This window comes from Pempheris klunzingeri, chromosome 8 (genome assembly GCF_042242105.1).
Source record: "Pempheris klunzingeri isolate RE-2024b chromosome 8, fPemKlu1.hap1, whole genome shotgun sequence".
NCBI lineage: Eukaryota > Metazoa > Chordata > Actinopteri > Acropomatiformes > Pempheridae > Pempheris > Pempheris klunzingeri.
This window is the reverse complement of record NC_092019.1, coordinates 23,293,332-23,311,698: the sequence shown is the minus strand read 5'-3', so window position 1 is coordinate 23,311,698 and position 18,367 is coordinate 23,293,332. Positions and strand designations below refer to the sequence as shown.

At 42.8% G+C, this 18,367-nt stretch overlaps 1 protein-coding gene and 1 pseudogene across 1 annotated transcript; both read right to left on the bottom strand.

The window, feature by feature from the left end:
• Positions 1-1,952: 1,952 nt before the first annotated feature.
• On the bottom strand, positions 1,953-8,780 carry LOC139204880 (H-2 class II histocompatibility antigen, A-K alpha chain-like; annotated as a pseudogene).
• Positions 7,768-18,195, bottom strand: brd2b (bromodomain containing 2b). The gene is made up of 12 exons (XM_070835212.1): positions 18,087-18,195; positions 14,858-15,146; positions 14,505-14,642; positions 13,475-13,616; positions 12,989-13,152; positions 12,190-12,687; positions 11,902-12,030; positions 11,517-11,762; positions 11,150-11,403; positions 10,650-10,966; positions 10,168-10,302; positions 7,768-9,536 (listed from the first exon to the last, which is right to left on the bottom strand). The coding sequence occupies exons 1-12, from the start codon at positions 18,116-18,118 to the stop codon at positions 9,406-9,408; spliced, it is 2,475 nt and encodes an 824-aa protein (XP_070691313.1). The 5' UTR covers positions 18,119-18,195; the 3' UTR covers positions 7,768-9,405.
• Positions 18,196-18,367: the final 172 nt, after the last annotated feature.

Here is an 18,367-nt window from a genome sequence, read left to right as displayed (position 1 = left end):
GGCATAAAAGGAACCACGTTAAGCCGGTTTAAGTCCTATTTATCGGAACGATTTCAGTTCGTAGATGTCAGCAATTAGTCCTCCGCCCACACTAAAGTTAGACATGGAGTTCCACGAGGTTTGGTGCTTGGACCGATATTATTTACCTTATATATGCTTCCTCTGGGTAATATTATCAGGAAACACTCCATTCATTTTCAGATGATACCCAATTATACTTATCAATAAAGACAGATGACTAAACTCCAAGTCTGCCTTAAGGACATTAAGTCCTGGATGATCAGCAATTTTCTGATGCTAAAGTCAGACAAAACTGGAGTTATTGTGCTTAAAACATCTTTTCTAACAATATGGCTACACTGGGTGGTATTACTCTGGCCTCCAGCTCCACTGTGAGGAATCTGGGAGTTATCTTTGATCAGGATTTGTCCTTTAACTCCCACATAAAACATTTTTCCAAGACTGCCTTTTTCAATATAAGTAATATTACTAAAATCAGGTCCATCCTGTCTACGAATGATGCAGAAAAATGAGTCCAGTAAAATCCAGAATAGAATTTCCTGCCACTGTTTCCTAATATAATATCTGATGCTGCTCATGTGGGGATTCTTGAATCCTTAATTTAGAATTCCTGAATCGTTGGGTCTCTCTCTTAATTAAAGAGTTTGGTCTGGAGCTGCTCTTTATGGAAAGCGTCTTGAGATAACACTGTTATGAATTGGCACTATATAAATAAAGATTGATTGATTGATTGAGTGAGAATAGAGGAAAACTTCCCTTCGTGTCCTTTATTACATAAAGGACATAATAAAATAAATAAATGACTCATACAATAAGCTGCAAGCCTGTTACTGTGTTCCAATACGGACAAACATTGTTAAAGCCTATAATAAAAAAATACATCCAACTGTAAAATGGAAGAAAATACATGAAACTATCTGTATCATCAGATATCATCTCGGCAGACTCCACTACATGCATTTTTCAAACAAATCTAAAAATAGAAAAATAAGAATTACTGTAAGCATCTCCCTATTTCTTGAAGGAACAGTATCCGGCAAAGTTATCCATGACATATAAAGCTAGAGGTTAGTCTGGAAACTCATTTTTGATTTCCAGGGGCCGTCATCAGTGTGGCGGACCAGAAGGCCTTTGGACACTATTGGAAAGACCCAGAACCAATCTGAGCAACAAAACGTGATGTAACATATTAAAGTTTTGCTAAATCCTGTAGTAGTACAGCAAGTACATCTTTCAAATCAACAAAAGTTTTATGTGCAGTTGTTTGTTCTTTATTTAGTGAAAACATGACGTCCAGTTTGATGAATACTAAAGTGATTCATAAGAATGTTCCACATCACCTGCGGCCATCTCGGTTCTTTACAGAAAATACCTCAGCAGCGTTCTTCTGTCAGTCATCATATGGAAACGCAATCCAATATTTGATTGATTTGAACGGTCTGCCAGAGTAAATAAAACATGAGCCTGCAGACACATCTGGTTCCCAGGCTACTTTAGAGGTGCTGATACGCAGATATTATTACTGCTGGACTGAGCCAGGCTAGATGTTTCCCACGTTTCTAGTCTTTGTGCTCAGCTAAGCTAACCATCTCCTTATATGTACAGTATTAATATTCTCATATAACTCATTGCCAGGAAGCTGAAAAGTGCCTTTGCCACCAGGAGGAACCATTGCTTCAGCTGATGTCTCTTTAGCTCAGGATTAGATTCAGTGTTGTAGAAATGGGGAGGTGGGGGGGGGGGGGGGGGGGGGGGAACAGACACAGACAACATAAAATACTGCAGGTGTGAAAAAATAAAACGTATGATGAGGACAAAAAGAAATCTCACTCCATCTCTCTCCCAGGGGAAAAACACATGGGGGAAAAAAAAAAAAGATAAAGACGATCACACATCTGACATCGAAATTCAGGTGTTTGCCTTGATGCGCATTACGCCTGGCAGGACTTGTTAGCTGTCATGATGAACCAGTCGCTCTGTGACAACTCCAATCAGCCCCAGGATCACACCACAAACACACACTGCTGTCTGTGCAGCCTGCCGGTTATGTACTTTAACCTCTGTGGGAAAACACATACACACACACACTCACAGATTGACAGCATGGGAGTTTCACTCATATGAGTTTGTGAAAGCAGATTCCAGTCTTTACTTAAGCTTCATGTCGCCAACATTCTAGAAATATCAAATATCAGCGAAGGTCCACTTGGATCTCTAAAGCCATACTCTCTACTAAGAGCTGCATAATTCATCAGTTTACTCATAAGAAGTGCGCAATAATTGCTAACGATATGTTTAACGAACACAATAAATTGTATTTATCTGACATATTGCTATTATTATTATTATTATTATTATTATTATTATACACAATCCCCCTAGAAATTAATGTTTATTTCAGTGTCATATATCCTTCTCCTTTTTCTACATACTTTCATTATAATTCACAAGTGGAACATGTTCACACCTTTGCCCCTTTGTTTCACATCATAAAACTTGCACCATTGCCCCATCAGATCATGGCCTACCCCAGAACGTGGTGAGAAGCACCTGCAGGACGATGTGGAACTCCTTCGGAGTGATGTCCAGGTGGGACAAGACGTATCGAGTCTGGCTGACGTCACTCTGGTCCAGCAGCTGCCTGTTTCTGGTCCAGGTGATGCTGACTACAGGTGGGGGTGGAGGCCGTTGACCAGGGAGGTGGGACCGGCTGCGATGGACAGAGGATTAAGTTAAAGTAAGATAAAGTGGATAAATGTATGAGAGTATCGCAACAGTATACCGATGTGTTATCTTTGAATACTTCACTCTAAAACCTTGGGCATTAGTATGCTGCCGTAGCCTTGCTTTGTGTGCAGGGGCACAAACTGTTGACACCAGGTTGGAAGCACAATATTGTCTGAAATAACATCATACGCTCGTGCAAACACAAAACACAGGAACGGTGCAGTTCACTGATCATTTAACTGAACGGAATCCTGCCCAGCAACAAAAGGAGTTTGACGTGACAATTCAGTGAACAAATGTGTTTAGTGAACTGACTCTAATGATATGGGACATATGGGAATGCTTTGCATATCACTAACAGCTGATATGTTCAGTGTGAAAACAAAAGTGAAACTTGACTTATAAGTGACTAATGAACCCAAACCTTCATCTTTTCCTAAAACTAATCACATAGTTTTGGTGCCTTAACTAACAAAAGCTGCAACTGCTTCAGAGCACTAACCACGTAACTATTAGTATTATACACACTGACACTCAAAGGTGCCTTTTGCATCAGTATCGGGCGTCAAAGGATCGTAACAAAGTGTCAGGATTTGGCGGCCTGGGACTGGGAACAGTTTAAGTCGACAGAGAACGACATACAAAAGTGTTTATTGGTACTTTAAACCTGCAGTAACTGATTTTTGGGCCATCTGGCGTCAATAGAAAACAGCATTGACATACAATTACCTACTAAGTTAATGCAGTGAAGGTTTAAGGAAACAGCTTATTTACACATCAAGCGTTTACAGAGAAACAATTTTTTAATCATTTGAAGTTGTGTTTCTGGTCACCTGGCAAATGGAACACCAATATTCACTCTCTTTTAGCTCCGTTGTCGGTCTCTCTGCCAAATCCTGAAATATTTGGCAGACAAACGCTCTACTGTGTTCACCAGCAAGTCTCTAACTGTGTCTGTGTGCCATTTAATGCAGAGCAGGTAGCACACAGCGGGTTTTTAGCGCACACACACACGTACCCAGGTCCAAAGTGCTTTAACCTGCACTTACAATACGTGTATGATTATACACCTGCAGAGGTTAATTACACCTCACAGTGTTTGTCCCTGCTGGTGCCCGTTCTTGTCTTGAGAATACACACCAGAGCACATTCATTCGTGTTTAACAACACAAGCTAAGCTTACTGTTGTACTATACTGTATGAGACTTTAGTGGTTTCGCTGACTTTTGTTCCTGTAGTTACTGGTGTTCTGACAGCTTTTATCTCCAGAGCCTCACACAGGGATCCTCTGACCATCCCTCAGTCCTGGTTCAGGACTAAAGGCAGTGGTGGAAAGTATCTCAGTACTTTTACTCAAGTACAGTTCTTCAGTATGATTTTAACTACTTGGTCTTCTTTCTACTTCTACTTCTGCTCCACCACATTGAAAACTGTACTTTTTAGTCTACACTACATGTATTTAATAGCCGTAGTTACTAGTTACTTTTACAGATTAAGATGCTGCATAGTAAAATGATAAGTAGGGGATATTGTACAGCAAGCTATCATCGACAGGTCATTACTGCAAAAGAAATCCTGCATCACCCTGAAGGGGTTTGTTTTATTATTCCATTCATTACACGGCTACTTACCTAAAAAAATCAATAATTTGACTAAGATTAAATTGATTTTATTGATTTAAAAATGAGACAAAAGATTAGATTTTACGGTTGGAACTGCGTCCATAGAAATGTCAACTCTGTAGCCTTCTTAGGATTAGCCTACTTACTTTCTTTCCTCTCACATAAGTCATTTCACGACCCCTTTGATTTAATTTGTGACCCTTAAGAGGGGGTCTGACCCCTGGGTTGGAAACCACTGAACTAATTTACCAGTTGCACATGAAACAGCTAAAACTAGCTCCACCTCGAGCAGCTAGCACAGTAAAATGCTGCATCAGTATTGGCTATCTAATACTACATGATGATAGATTATAAGGGACAATACCCTGCAGAAAGTACTTTAGATACTTTAGCTACATTTTGCTGGTAATACTTAGTGTATGTACTTGGAGGAGTGTTTATACGTGGCTGTAAGTGGAACGTTTACTGATGTAAAAGATCTGAGTTCTTCTGTCACTGACTAAAGGTGACTTTCCATTTGCCCTGAAGCCCGCTGTCTCAGCAACATCTTCACAAGTACTCATAGGATAAGAAAAATCTCATGTGTGATCTCTGGAGGATGATTTTCTCCCTTTATGGGATGTTGTACTTACAGGTACCCTGAGGTCACCGTGCATCCTGAGCCCGGGATCAGGGGTCCACCGCTCTGCAAACTGTGGCAGAGGCCGAGCTGCCTGACAGATGACGGGGCCGACGAAGAAAAGCTGATCACAGTCAAATTCAATATGGTGCTGCCGTCGCCAGGGACGACCCTTTGACAGAAGGTCAGAAAGCAAAGAAAGTGTTTACCTGCAGTTTGAGAGGGTTTAAAACACATTAGATGATATAATGGTGTTGGTAATGAGCAATCAAGTTGTTCAAAGAACACATCTGGTGTCTAAGCTGTGGAGAATTTATAACATTCAACCAGCTACTAAGGTTTTGGCAGTGTTTGGCTCCATCAGACCTCAGTGAGGTTAGTTTTAATTTGGGTGTTGGACAGACATTTACTCCAGACCCAGCTGGGTCTTACCCAGTTTACCCCAGCTTTGACAGCAGGAGGATGGTTGGCTCACCTCCCAGAACCTGTGCATAACTGCTGGAGGCTGACTTAGGGACCACCAATAAATTACTGTTTGACCCAGTGACATCGACTGCATATAAGAAGTGGACATAGGCACTGCGACATCATTCACTGGGGTGTGCACTGCCATTTTGAAGCCTCCAGTTTGGCATTTCGACCGTCACCGTCTTGGTTTTGGAGCCAGAAGTGACGTTTAGTCCAGAAGGTTAGGTTTAGGTGAGACGCACCTCATAACCCCACCCTAAAGCATACCCTGCTTTATCATCTATTTTACTCTAAATGGACTATCATTTCCTTAATAACATCGTGCTGTATGAAAGAAGACTTAAAACTAGTGATTGTGATCATAAACTGATAAGGAAAATGTTTTCTGAGGTAATAAATCAAGTGAGAAAGGTCAGTTTCTCATAGACTTCCTACAATCAGTCTTCTTTTCGAACCAGTGAAGTCACTTTTTAGGCCCAGAGTCAACTTCTTTTATACAGTCTATAGCCACTGATTCTTAATCAGAACCACAAATTAATATTACACATTAGAAATAGTGCACATGTCTTTATATTGGATTTTAGAGCTCATTTTTTAATAAATACTTTTATGGATAAATTATGATTTTTTAAAATAGCTTCCATGTAATCTAACGCAGTGATGCCAAATCATTACCAAAATGTATCACTATAACATACCTCTTATTATGTTGCATTTTAGAGCTCCTTTTATTATATATTTTTAAATCTTTTTATCAGGTTTTTAGCTCTAAAATCCAATATAAAGAGGAACATCTTATCTGGACTATGTAGTGATACGCTTTAATTACTGCGTCACATTAAATCAAAGCTAAATAATCACAACTTCTCCATAAATATATTAGTAGATAATAGATGAAGCACTAAAATCCAATATACTTATACACTGTGGTGATCATTTCTAGTGCTGGTTGGAATTACTCACATTAAATGGTAGCAACTGAAGAAAACCCCATTATGTTTTAATAAAACGTTTAGGAACAACAAATTACACATTAATAATCAAACGTAGACGTGCTACATGAGGCCAATTTAGTTGTTTTCTTTTAATCAAAATGTTCACTAATACTGGCAAGTCAGCATTATGATAGACAATTTTGTGTTACAATTAAACGGTAATTTATTGATGTTCCCTAAACCAGTAGTTAGTTCATCTCTTCTGAGAGATGACTCTAACCAGCCTGCTGCTGCTGCTGCTGCTGCTGCTGCAAGCACTGGGAGCAGACACCAGAGTCAATGCCAGTCCAAAAGCCAACCTAAACTTAAACCTAAACCTACGTGAACCACAGTTAAGCAGAAGAAGACAGTCACATTTTAGAATGCAGAGGAAGACAAAATAGTCTTTTAATGATGGTCAAAATGTAATGATGTATCTTTCATGACCAAAGAATTCCTCATTAGTTTCATTACTTGGTGCATCCTCAGGACAATAACTCTGAAAGCCTCCTTACAGTCATGTCAAAGACTAACCTCGACAGCACTGTGGAACACAGAGACCCAGCAGCACTGGGGGCACATTCATCGCCATGTTGCACTTCAGGTCCTTCACTCACCAAACTGAGCAGGTTTCTCTGCCTGCAGCTTGTCCCTCCCCAACATCAGACTGGACTCATATTGTGAGAGATGACTCCCTGACAGCACAAACCAATCAATGCTTTTGTAACTCAGTGGCAGCTGGTCTCCACCTTTAAAACACTGAAGGAAGAAGGATCTCGTGGGTAACTGCTGCCACCTAGTGGAGGAACATCACAATCACAGCATGCAGCTGTCAGGAGGAAACATTTATATGGGGCACTGCTTGTTTTTTTTTTTTTTATTAAAATACCAAGTTTACAGCAACGATGTTGCTTTTAAAGCTCTGGGATGTCCTGTTCATTAAAGGGCCTCTTGTCCTTCAGTATATTACAATCTAATATGAATTTGAATAGCAGTCAAGTACTAAGTCAGTCACAAAACTGAGGGGTAACTTGTGCTCCTGACTTCCATTAAAGGTCACTGTCAGCTTTGAGTTCAAGATATTTTCATTTTGTTACTTAATCAGTTTATTTGCTCTTTAAGAATTTCAAAGAATCGTGGAAAACTAGGGGTGATGTCTTCAAATTGCTTATTTTGTCAAAGCTGGAACCACAGCATGTGAGGGGTGTTAGTTTGATGAGTGACTTTAACAGTATATCACTTAATAAAAAGGTGACACACCGCGTAGTCAATTGACTCCAGACAGAAACTTGAAACATCTCACACAGCCAGACGGAGCTCAGTTTCTACAGAAGAGAATATTTTAATAAACACAATTGTCAAATGAAAGGTATGCTTCTGAGAGGCAACAACCTGCTTGACCAGAGGCAGCAATGCTCATGTGAACGCTCTTCAGGAAACAACTAAGACAGTTAAGTGGAATGAGAAGTAACAGCAGGTAAAAAAGCAAGGAACCAAGATAACTGGAAAAAAAAAAGAAAAGAAAAAGAGACTGAACAGCAGAAATACAAGTTTGTGCAACAGCAAATACCGTTTAAGTATATACAAGCATATATTCTTTCACTGAACGTTCAACAACAGCTTCAACTATGCATGGACTACGAGCACTTCTGGCTCTTTATGTCTAAATAACGATCACCTTTAACCTTTATTTCCTTGTAGCGTTAGCCAGCTTTAGTTTAATCAGTCAACACCATTTGTTCCACAGGTGCAGAGCAGCCAGAGGGTTTCTTTGGAGAAACTTTTCAAAATGCTACAGATGTCTTCAGGATAATGTGGAAATCAGAAACCTGCCCTAGAATCAGGTAACATTCAGCAGCCTGTGTTCAACTCTTGAGAAGTAAACGTGCGCTTCACTTACAGTTTGATGTAATGAAGAGAAACGTTGGGAACAATATCAATACTGAAGAGTAAGAACTGATTTCAAAATACTGAGTGACAGTCCTTTGATTAGTGTTACATTTATAAGACTAGTCAGTCTTCAAACGGCTGGTGGGCTTTTAGGAGGAGAACAGTGCAGCCATCCAAGGCGACACAAACTGAATAAATATGTTACTTGCAAACGTTGTAATTACAGTATGTTGAGCCATTTCTATACTGTATAAACCCACTTTTTTTTTTTTTTTCCTTCTCCAAAACACAAGAAATACAGGCTGCAGCATGAAACTCAAAGTCAAACTGAGATTTGACTGCAACAATGTGTGTAAACATAAGAGAACTGCTCCAGAACCATTTACTGCTGCACAGCTCTCAGACCTGTGACCGCGAGAAGGAACCTTTGAGCTCCTTGACAGTATTGTCTTTTTCCATTATTAACCATTTGAATGATTAAGGCCGAGTACAGGAGATGTTCTAAGATGATGATGATGATAGTGGTGATGATGATGTTAGAAAAGCAATGCTTGTGACCAAAAAGGTTGCTGGTTCAAATTCCAGTAATGTCTGCAGAAATGTGGGTGAAGACGACAAATAAATTAACAAACACTCTTCCGCTCCCTCGCCGCAGAGGACACAGCATAAGGCCAGCCAAAGCAGATTTGGAGTAAGGCCCATCTATCCACATCCTTTTTTTTTTTTTTATTACTCCTCTTCCCTCTTTGGGGGATCGCCATAAAATTCTTCTTTATAAAAGAAACATAAATTTGTACAAGTATTTACAAAGGGGAGGAAGGGGAAACAAGGCATTTAGTGTTTGGGTTCTGCGATTATCCACAGAGACATTGTTTTACATCTCTCAGTCCCACATTCAAAATATTTGAGGAGTCCACTTGGAGTGTTTTTTTCCGCCAAGGTATCCAACATCCCAGCCCACTGTTTCAGGGTGTGCTGTGTCCTGGGCCAGCCCAAGTCCCTGAGTTATTAGCGTTTCCTCTCTTAGCTTGATTTCTCCCTCGCTCACTCTCTCTATCTCTATCTCTCTCTTTCTCTCTCTCTCTCAACCAGAGTCTGAATCACTGGTGTCTGAGGAAGAGGAGGAGGAGGAGGATGACGATGAGTCGGAGCTGGAGCTGCTGCCGCTGAGGCGTGAGGGCTGGGTGTGGGTCTCTACGGCGCTGGGCTTCTCCACTGCGGACAGAACAAGAAATGTGAGTAAATAGATGAGACAGGGTTCCCGCTCTGTCAAAGAGAGGAATGCAAAAATATCATTTTAGACTCTTTAGCATTTCTGTCATGTATTGCTGACACTCAGTTCTCCACATCATTTTGTAACCAAAGCTCCTGCACGCTTTCCTGGCATGTTTGCTGACTTTGCCTCAGATTTAACAGTGAATATTAAAGCAGGAGCTGAGGAGGAGAAACAGGTGCTAGGATCTTATGTAGGCATTACTGGAGACAACCTGAAGAGGAAACTTACTTACTTTACAAAAAAATAAAAAAAAATACTGGTCTAGGGGGAAAATAAATGTACATTTTTGTGCACAAAATCCCCTGATTTTCCATGACTTGCCCCATTAATTTCATAAATTCCTCGGCTTTCCCGGTCTGGAAAAGACTCTTAATTCCATGACCTGGTGGCACCGTGGTGAGAGTTTTACACACCTACCAGGTAGAGATTAAAAGCAGCAGAACTATTAATGTACCCAGAGAAATATTTTATAAAAACAAGCAACGATCCAGAAACAGTTATCATCTAAACAGCAGTATGGAAGGTGCACGTGGAGACATTCACACAGAGAACGGGGATGTGTGAACTCACCTTTAGGTTTCGTAGGTTTCTTGACGGAATTGAGTTGCCCGCTGACATCTTGCAGCCTCCTCTCCAGCTCCCTCCTCTTCTCCAGAGTCAGCTCCTCTTTAGACTTGCCAATACTGCCCTTCTTCGCTGCGGCACCTCAAAAAGGCAACAAAGCTGTTACTAGGACCTGGAGTCCATATGGCAATGCAGTGACCTGTGCATTAGTTTACTGTTGAGGATGAGCTGTGGTTAGTGTTAAGGAGTGTTTTTTGATATGACCCGACATCACACCAACTTCAATTACATGTCACTGATAGAATGCCTAATCAACTTTTATACTGTAAACTGAAGGAGCTTATCCAGCAGTGTTTACCTTCAGTACAGACACACACACTAACTTTAAATGCTCACCCCAAAACTGTCCAAAGAAACAGCTGCTCGTGCTGGATACTGATTAACTTTCACTTGTGAGTGCAAAGGACATTATTAAAGCTTTCATCTACCTAGTTCGCCGTAAGGCTTACGGGGCTTCTTCCTCAGACAGGTCATGACGTAGCGCTCCAGCTCCTTCAGTGTGGACGGCTTGAGCGTCTCAAAGTCAATCTCAATCTCCTCGGGGTTGGTGTCCCTCAGGGAAGGTTCCCTGGACTGGATGATGTGGACCACGCGGCCCAGCTTCTCTCCCGGTAGCTTGTTGATGTCGAGGCTCAGCTGGCGCTTCTCGTCGTACGACATGGGCACAATCTCCTCCTCCTCCTCCGAGTCGTAGTGTGGCAGCATGGAAGGGGCCAGTGGGGGGTAGAATGGCTTCTTTGTGGCCCTGTAGAATCAAGAGGGGGCAATAGAGTCGGGACAAAAGCTCATTATAGGCATTCTAAATACGTCATTAATAATACAACTTTGTTTACTCTCTGGCGCACTGGCGTTATAAACTCCACATTGATGCGACAGTGACAGTTGGATGGTCACTTGGGTGAGGTGGGTAATTAACTTAATTACTAACTTGCTGTTCTTGTTACTCTTCTTCCCCTGGCTTTTCTTGGCCTGGGAGCTGCCTGTTCTGGCGGACTTGGTTTTCAGAATCTTGCCGGGCATTTTCCACTCCTCAGAGCCAGCTCTGCTTCTGCCACCTCGACTTCGCTTCTCCAGCTTCTTCTTTTTCTTCTTTTCCTTTTTATCCTTTTTCTCTTTCTTCTTTTTGGGCTTGACGATGGGTCCTTGGGAGAGGGCAGCCAGCTGCTCGTGCACGGCCCGGAGCTGTTTAGAGAAGAGCATTTTAAATTACGATCACGGTGAAGACGTTGTACGTTTCTTCGTGCGATTTGCTGTAATTAAGAGAAGCGGATGAATAATAGTCCTCGGGGTCTTACTTGCGTGCACACCTGGTCCTGTAACTCAGCCAAGCGATGTGCCCGCTCTTCCTCGCTGTCTGAGTTGGGGCTGCTCTCGCTCTCTTCACTCTCACTGCTGGGCTCGCTCTCTGAGGTGGAGGAGGATGAGGACGAGGAGGATGAGGAGGAGGATGACGACGAGGTTGGATGGCCACTCATTGACATGGCTGTGTGATCCATATGTGGTTCATCTGGCATCTTGGCAAAACGGAACTCAAACACATCCTGGGGCACAAAAGAAGCCCAAATCAATGAAGTTAAGAAATTAACTTACTGATTAACCAGAAACAAGTTCCTTCACATTCTACTGCGCTTCCATCTCAGTCTGATCATTTGAAAAATCGGATTAGACAGTCAGGCTCACCTGCAACTTCCGAGCCATGCCCACCACATCATGGTCAGGTGGGTTGTACTTGTAGCAGTTGGAGAACATGAGTCTGACATCGCTAGCAAACTGTTGAGCGTCCCTGTATTCACGACAGTCCATCTTCCTCTGATCAAGTTAGAAAAGAACATTATTAGTGCTTCTTTCCCCCCCCAATGTTATCACTGTTTCAGAAAGAACATAACTTTAATGTGCAATCAGTAACACAGTTGGAGCTATTCTGAGTTTCTATTGCTACGTTCCATAAGTTAAAAGCGTACGAGTCACCTTGATGGTGCTGAGGTCCATGGGACACTTAATGATGTCATGATAGTCATGAAGTCCCAGTGCGGCTGCGTCCACAGGTGTGTAGAAAGGCCAGGCGTACGCAGCATGCTTCTTTGACAGCATGTCCTTCAGCAGCCCACTGCAGTACCTCAGCTGAGGGCTTAGTTTGCCCTTCCTCGACGGCTGAGGCTGAACAGAGTCGGGCAAGTCTTTCTTGGGGGGTTTAATGGGGCGTCCGCTGCCCACTCTGCGCCCAGTGCCAGACATCATTGGCTGGAGCAGGACTGGGCCTCCGGGGCTCCTGACCAGGCCCATCCCAGGTGGGGTCTCCAAGCTCATGCCCCCCATGGAGGAGATGGTGTGCATGGAGTTGTCGTGGACTTGGCCCCCGTGGCCTCCTTTCCCCAAGCCCACCATGTGCGTTCCTCCCGACATGCCCACAGACAAGCCCATGGTGGAGGGGGTGGTGGTGTCTGCCTTACGTTTCACACCTTTTTTCTACAAGCAGAGAGGTTGGACATCGCTATGATCACAATGTTTATTCCACTCACAATGTAATTCTACATATTTCTTCTTCCAGCAAAAATGCTGAATATATGAAATATTTCGCAACTTTTCTGAATCACTACACCTTCCTGTTTCAGCAAACCCCCCCCAGACATTTGTGTTTTTTGGACAATAATACAATTTTTGTGTGTGCAGCAATTGACAAACTTGATAGAAACGTCTATGTTATGATTGTAATAATGACATACAACACAACGATGATCATCATTATCAGCATGTCTTTGGCACATACCTTAGTTGTGGGCTGTGTAGGGGGCAGGCCCATGATGGTGGCCGGAGGCAGGCTTTTGGTCAGCACAGTCTGGGGAGAGTTGGCCAGCATGGACTCCCCAGTGTCCGAGGAAGAAGGAGAGTAGGCCGACTGGGACACTGCTGGCACCTGCTGGGCCCTCGAAGCTGAGAGATACAGTACGTTCTACTTTAGTACTAGAACTCAGAATAGTTTGTAAAAAGCAGTGAATGTGTCCAGTAATAACCCGCTTCTTCCAAGGCTTCTGTCATGCAACTTTTACATGATACATTTCTGCAACGGGAAAATATTTTGTATTATTGCTGAGCTGTAATTCATTTGTACATAAGATGCCAATAACGGAGGCAGATATGTGACTGAAAATGTGTCCAGTCTGCACAGTCATAACAGAAGCTTTCAGGTGATTCCTGGAATGAACCAAAACAACAATCATCATAAACAACTTTATTCAAATTCTGCAAGACTCACCTGATTTGCGACCTCTTCCCCTGCTGTTCTTGCTTCGAGGAGCTGGAGGAGGGAGCTCGACCTCCTCCTGGGGCATCAAGGCCACCTTCTGGAGAAAGATCTTCTCTAAGGACTGGGCCATCAGCACAATGTCGTCTGTTGGCTGCCCAAAAAAAAAGAATAATAATAATTATAAAACACATTAATACACTGCAAAGAAGCCAGAATATAAAAAAGGGATTGTTCTTGGGACAGATTTTAACTTCAACATATGTGTTTCATTATTGTTTCAATAATCAGCTGACTAATATGTTTGCTGACAGATGAAAACATCAGTCGTACATTAAATACAAAACTTTGACTGGACACAACTTCAAATACTTGGAACTTGCTTTGGGATTTGTCACTGCCTCTGATATTTTATATATGATAATGAATAACAAAAGTGAAATCAGCTATAATGAAACCGATAGTGAGAACCTTGGTTGTGTTGATGCTACGACAGGATCAATGTTTTTGCCATGCACTGCAGCTACCACTTAGACACCCTTGGCACACACAGATGCACTGTCAAAGCTGAATGAAAGATGTAGCGGTTGAATGCTTTACAAAAGAAAAAGACCACATTATATTATTTGGTAATGGATCTACACTTAATTTTCAGATCAACCGTTTCTCAGTTCAGTGCTGTAGCCATTTCTTTCTTTGTCACCTTTCCATTTTCATTTTCCCTTTTGCCTCCCAAGTTTACGCAGGTTGGCACATGTTCAGTTGTCACATACCATGGGAGAGTATCCCATACATTTTCTGTTTGCAAAGTATTAGAAGAACATTTTCTCATGGGAAAAAAGACAAATTTCCCTCCCCACAATGTTAAAAGAATCCCTGGGTCTGCACCTTGGCCTAAATCATCAGTATAACTAAAAGGTTTTACCAGGCCCACCTACTGTTAAATGTAATGAGCAGAGTGAGCCCATCGTATTAAGGAAAGACTGAGGGAGAAATGAAAAGGGCACTAACATGTTGATCAGTATTTTACCTTTTAACCTACCTTGTTGTAGATGTAGCAGTTGGTGAACATTGTGTTGAAGTCCTGTATGCACTCACTAGCACTGCGGTAGAAGCTGTTCTCTAGTCGCTTTTTAATGGTCCCCATGTCCATGGGCTGCTTGATAATTTTATGGTAATCCTGAAAATGAATGACAGGAGTGAGACGTGTGTCAAATGAAACCATAACTTGTGGAGGATGTTAAACACTGCAAATCAACTAAACTGACCGGAAGGAGCACCCAGTAGAGGGTTTTTACTTTAACATCTTAGCCTAGGCACCACCACGAGTTGCAGAAACATAAACATGACTCAACAAAATCAAAGTGAAAGCTGAAGCTTCTGCATTGAACTCACTGGTAGATTAAGCCTGTAAGCATCAACAGGCTCATGGAAAGGCCAGGCAAAGTGGTGCCTCCACAACAACTTCATCAGGGTCTTCTGGAGATACTGCAGCTGGTTGGTCATGCGGCCCGGCCGGTTGGGATCCTTCACTGCCGGCTGTGGTGGGACAGGTGGACCCTGGGCCATCGTGTGCGGCAGAGACGGGCTCTCAAAGTCCTCATAAAGCAGGGAGGGCTTGCGAATTCGTTTGCCTGAACTGGTGTGCTGGTCCATCCCACCACTGGCCAACCCGACCAGAGAGCTGGAGAGGAGAGAGGAGGAGGATGGTTAAAAAAATTAAAAAAAAAACAAAACAGAAATCCCATTGCACAATAAAAAAAGATGAGAATGATAACTATGATAAAAGATTAGGAAAAAGGAGAAGTGAACCCATTTTGAGGCAGAAAAAGACATACAAGGCCAAGAGAGGGAGAGGGAGAGAAAGAGAGATGCCTGCCAGTGAAGGAAGTGGCACTTTGAAGTTGACTGTGCTTTATGACCTCTGCCATCCATATTGATGCAGCCCGCCATCGATTCGCCGACCCATCCACTCCCACGAAAGCATGCGCTCACGGAAAATCTGCTAATGTCAAACAGTGCAGCCTATACATGCTTCATTCATATAACCCATGACCAGTGAAGCTATAGCTCTGCCCACACACCATCATCTAGGGAACTGGGACTCTATCAATAGGTTGCTGCTTTTAACAAAGTCGTGGGAACCGTCATCACACGAGTCCACGCCAGCGAAGAAAAAACAAACATTCACTTATGAATGTTGGGTGATGAGACCCCAGAAATGTATGTGACATAAATATAGGAAACAGCTTCTGCTTAGAAGGAAATCAGACATTAAAGTGAATGTCTCACACACCCACTGTGGTATTTAAGACAGGATTAACTAGTGAGCCTGCGTCTTGTCACTCATTGGCACTCACCTTGCTTGCTAGATGAGTTTAGTCTAAAAAGTTAATTTTACAATTAACTGTAATTTGGCCTTGAATTTTTTTGTAAAATTGCAAGAATGCTTGAGGCCGTTCACAAACACAACAAAATAGTAACATTGCACAGCAAAAGGGTAAATATATCAACCATGTCTGAACTTCTTTGTGCTTTTACTTTCAGTATTCATTGGAGAGAAATGTCACAAAAACATAAATAGACAAAACTATGACACGAAAGAATCAGAACTAAAATTATTTTAAAATAAACAACATATGGTCCAATAAGTACAGACACATTAAGTCCAAATCTCAGTACGGCTCTTTTCTGTATGAAACTTGTGAGTTTGGTCTTCCTCCTGTTTATAAAAGGGACTAAATGTGCCAGTGCCCTTAACTGAGACCCTGAGCTCTCAGAACTAGGGGTGTTCCCAGGGCCCTACAGCTGCCCAGTACTCCTACAGGTACTTTTAAGAATGGGTTGAAATATAAAGGACACATTTCCAAATTAATAGAGTTAAGTAAAAGAAGGATCAGAGAAAACTCTACAAGCCACAGGTACCTACAGACTACAGACTAGTTCAACACAACCACACAGACCACGTGTTATGTAGACCTGGGAGGTATATCAGTCCATGCAGTCAGTTCCCCCCCCCCATCCCTTAAAGCAAAACACGAGAACCAGATTTAGAAGCAGTTAAATCTCAACCCAGAGTTCAGGACACACACCTGCCCCACTGACACACAAACTGTGGCAAAGCCTGTGAGCTGATTTTCTGCATCAGTCAGACTCCCAGCAACACGAAGACCGACTGAACCACATTAGCACTGAGAGAAACATGGCCACCGTGTACTGGATGGATTTCAAAATAAACTTCAAGTCAAATACATAGTATGTGAGCACCGCTTATTTTAGCTTTCTGATCATCTTCGTTGAGTAATGTAATTGTAAATTACATGAAATAACAGGTCACTGAGACTTGAGGTGATTTGTGATCTTGTATTGCATATACACTGGATCACAGCGATGATGCACCTGTAGCACAGAATTTGTTAGAAAGTCTTTTTTGTAATTTTTTTTGCTTTTATTATGAGACTTGCTGGTTAAAAAAATTCTGGAGTATGCGTGTCCAGTAAAGTACAAGATAAAACAGCAAGAATGCTAATTTAAAAAGAAATATTGGACAGGGTTAAAAACAGACACAATCCATGCTTTGAGTCATTCACAGCTGCAATAATTGCAGCACATTTGAGAAAAGTATCTAAATATGAACACATAACACTGGGTAAATATTAAGGGATGCAGGGGGAGGCTGGAGGTAATTGTCTAACTTCAGAGTCCATCAGGGACCCTGGCGTGGTGCTCGTTTGCTCTTTCAGCCCGCATCCAACCAACTTCAGCCTCCACTCAGTCTCCACCATGTAACCAGAGCGATGACAGAGAAGTCAGACTTGGATCCAACAGCCCAACAGCTGGTGATCGCGTGGTTAGGACGCCCCGCCCTCGCTGTTTGTAAACACTGCCTCACCGTGACACACACGAATGACGGACAGCGATTTTCTGTCAACAAAAAAAAAAGACCCACAACAGGAAATCTTTACCCAACGGTGCAGCTTCAGAAAAAGGTCAAACTCTTCACCCGCCAGTCGAGTCCAGTCATTTTGCCCCAGCAGACAGACGTTTGTAGACCGGCGCAGGAGCAGCGAGCTGGAAGCTAAGCTAACCGCCTGGCCGGGCTGCAACAACACCACCGCACAAACATAACGCCTCACCGAGGGCTGCTGGCAATTGTTGCACGTTAGAGGCGTGCGGGCCACGTTATCTGTTGCCATGTATCTTGTGTGCTAGTCACATGAGCACAGAGATTAGCGTTAGCAGGGTGCCTGAGCGATGAATGACCCGACTGACAGACAGTCGGCGGGGAGCAGCCGACTGGAGCAGCCGGTGGGGCTGCAGCTGTCATCTGCCCTCTTTGTGCCAGCCCACTTGTGAAGCTACAAAGCTAAAAGAAAATGCTGAACGAGGCTGCCATTTTTGCTATAATTTAGTAGAAATCAGGCAAGCTACGGTCTGCTGCCGAAGCTAACGTTAGCTAAATCAGCCTGTGTCCTTAGGCAACCGTTGGCTGACAAGCTAGCGCTGTTGTCGGGAGGATGGCGTTAACGGTAGCTAACGTTATAATGTGGTGCTTAACGTTGGTCTTTAATGTGCGCTGCTCGGTTCAACCAGGCATCGATAGAAAAATGACCGCAGACTTTACCTGTCGTGAGGCGGGTTGACGGCCGCTTCCATCGGGCTGAGGGCGGAGGGTTATCACAATCCAATTTTTCCACCACTGTTGACGCTGCACCTCTACTGAAAGACAACTAACCAACTCCGCAATGAAATGGCGCTTAAACGCTTCCGCTTGACCCTATATAAACCCACCACGTGGCAGTGCTGCGTACTTCCTGTGACGCAGGCGGTGGTTCTGCGCTCTTATTGGCTACAGCCGGACGTCTATCAAACAGCACACGCCCGACACTCCCTGATCGGTACATC

What these genes read in the sequence shown, in the direction of transcription:
- brd2b (XM_070835212.1), bottom strand. Translation starts at nt 18,118, where the DNA reads ATGGAAGCGGCCGTCAACCCGCCTCACGACAG. An exon ending in GTCAACCCGCCTCACGACAG is followed by an intron (nt 15,147 to 18,086) that starts GTAAAGTCTGCG and finishes TCTCCTCTCCAG; the next exon opens with CTCTCTGGTCGGGTTGGCCA. An exon ending in CTTACAGGCTTAATCTACCA is followed by an intron (nt 14,643 to 14,857) that starts GTGAGTTCAATG and finishes ATTCATTTTCAG; the next exon opens with GATTACCATAAAATTATCAA.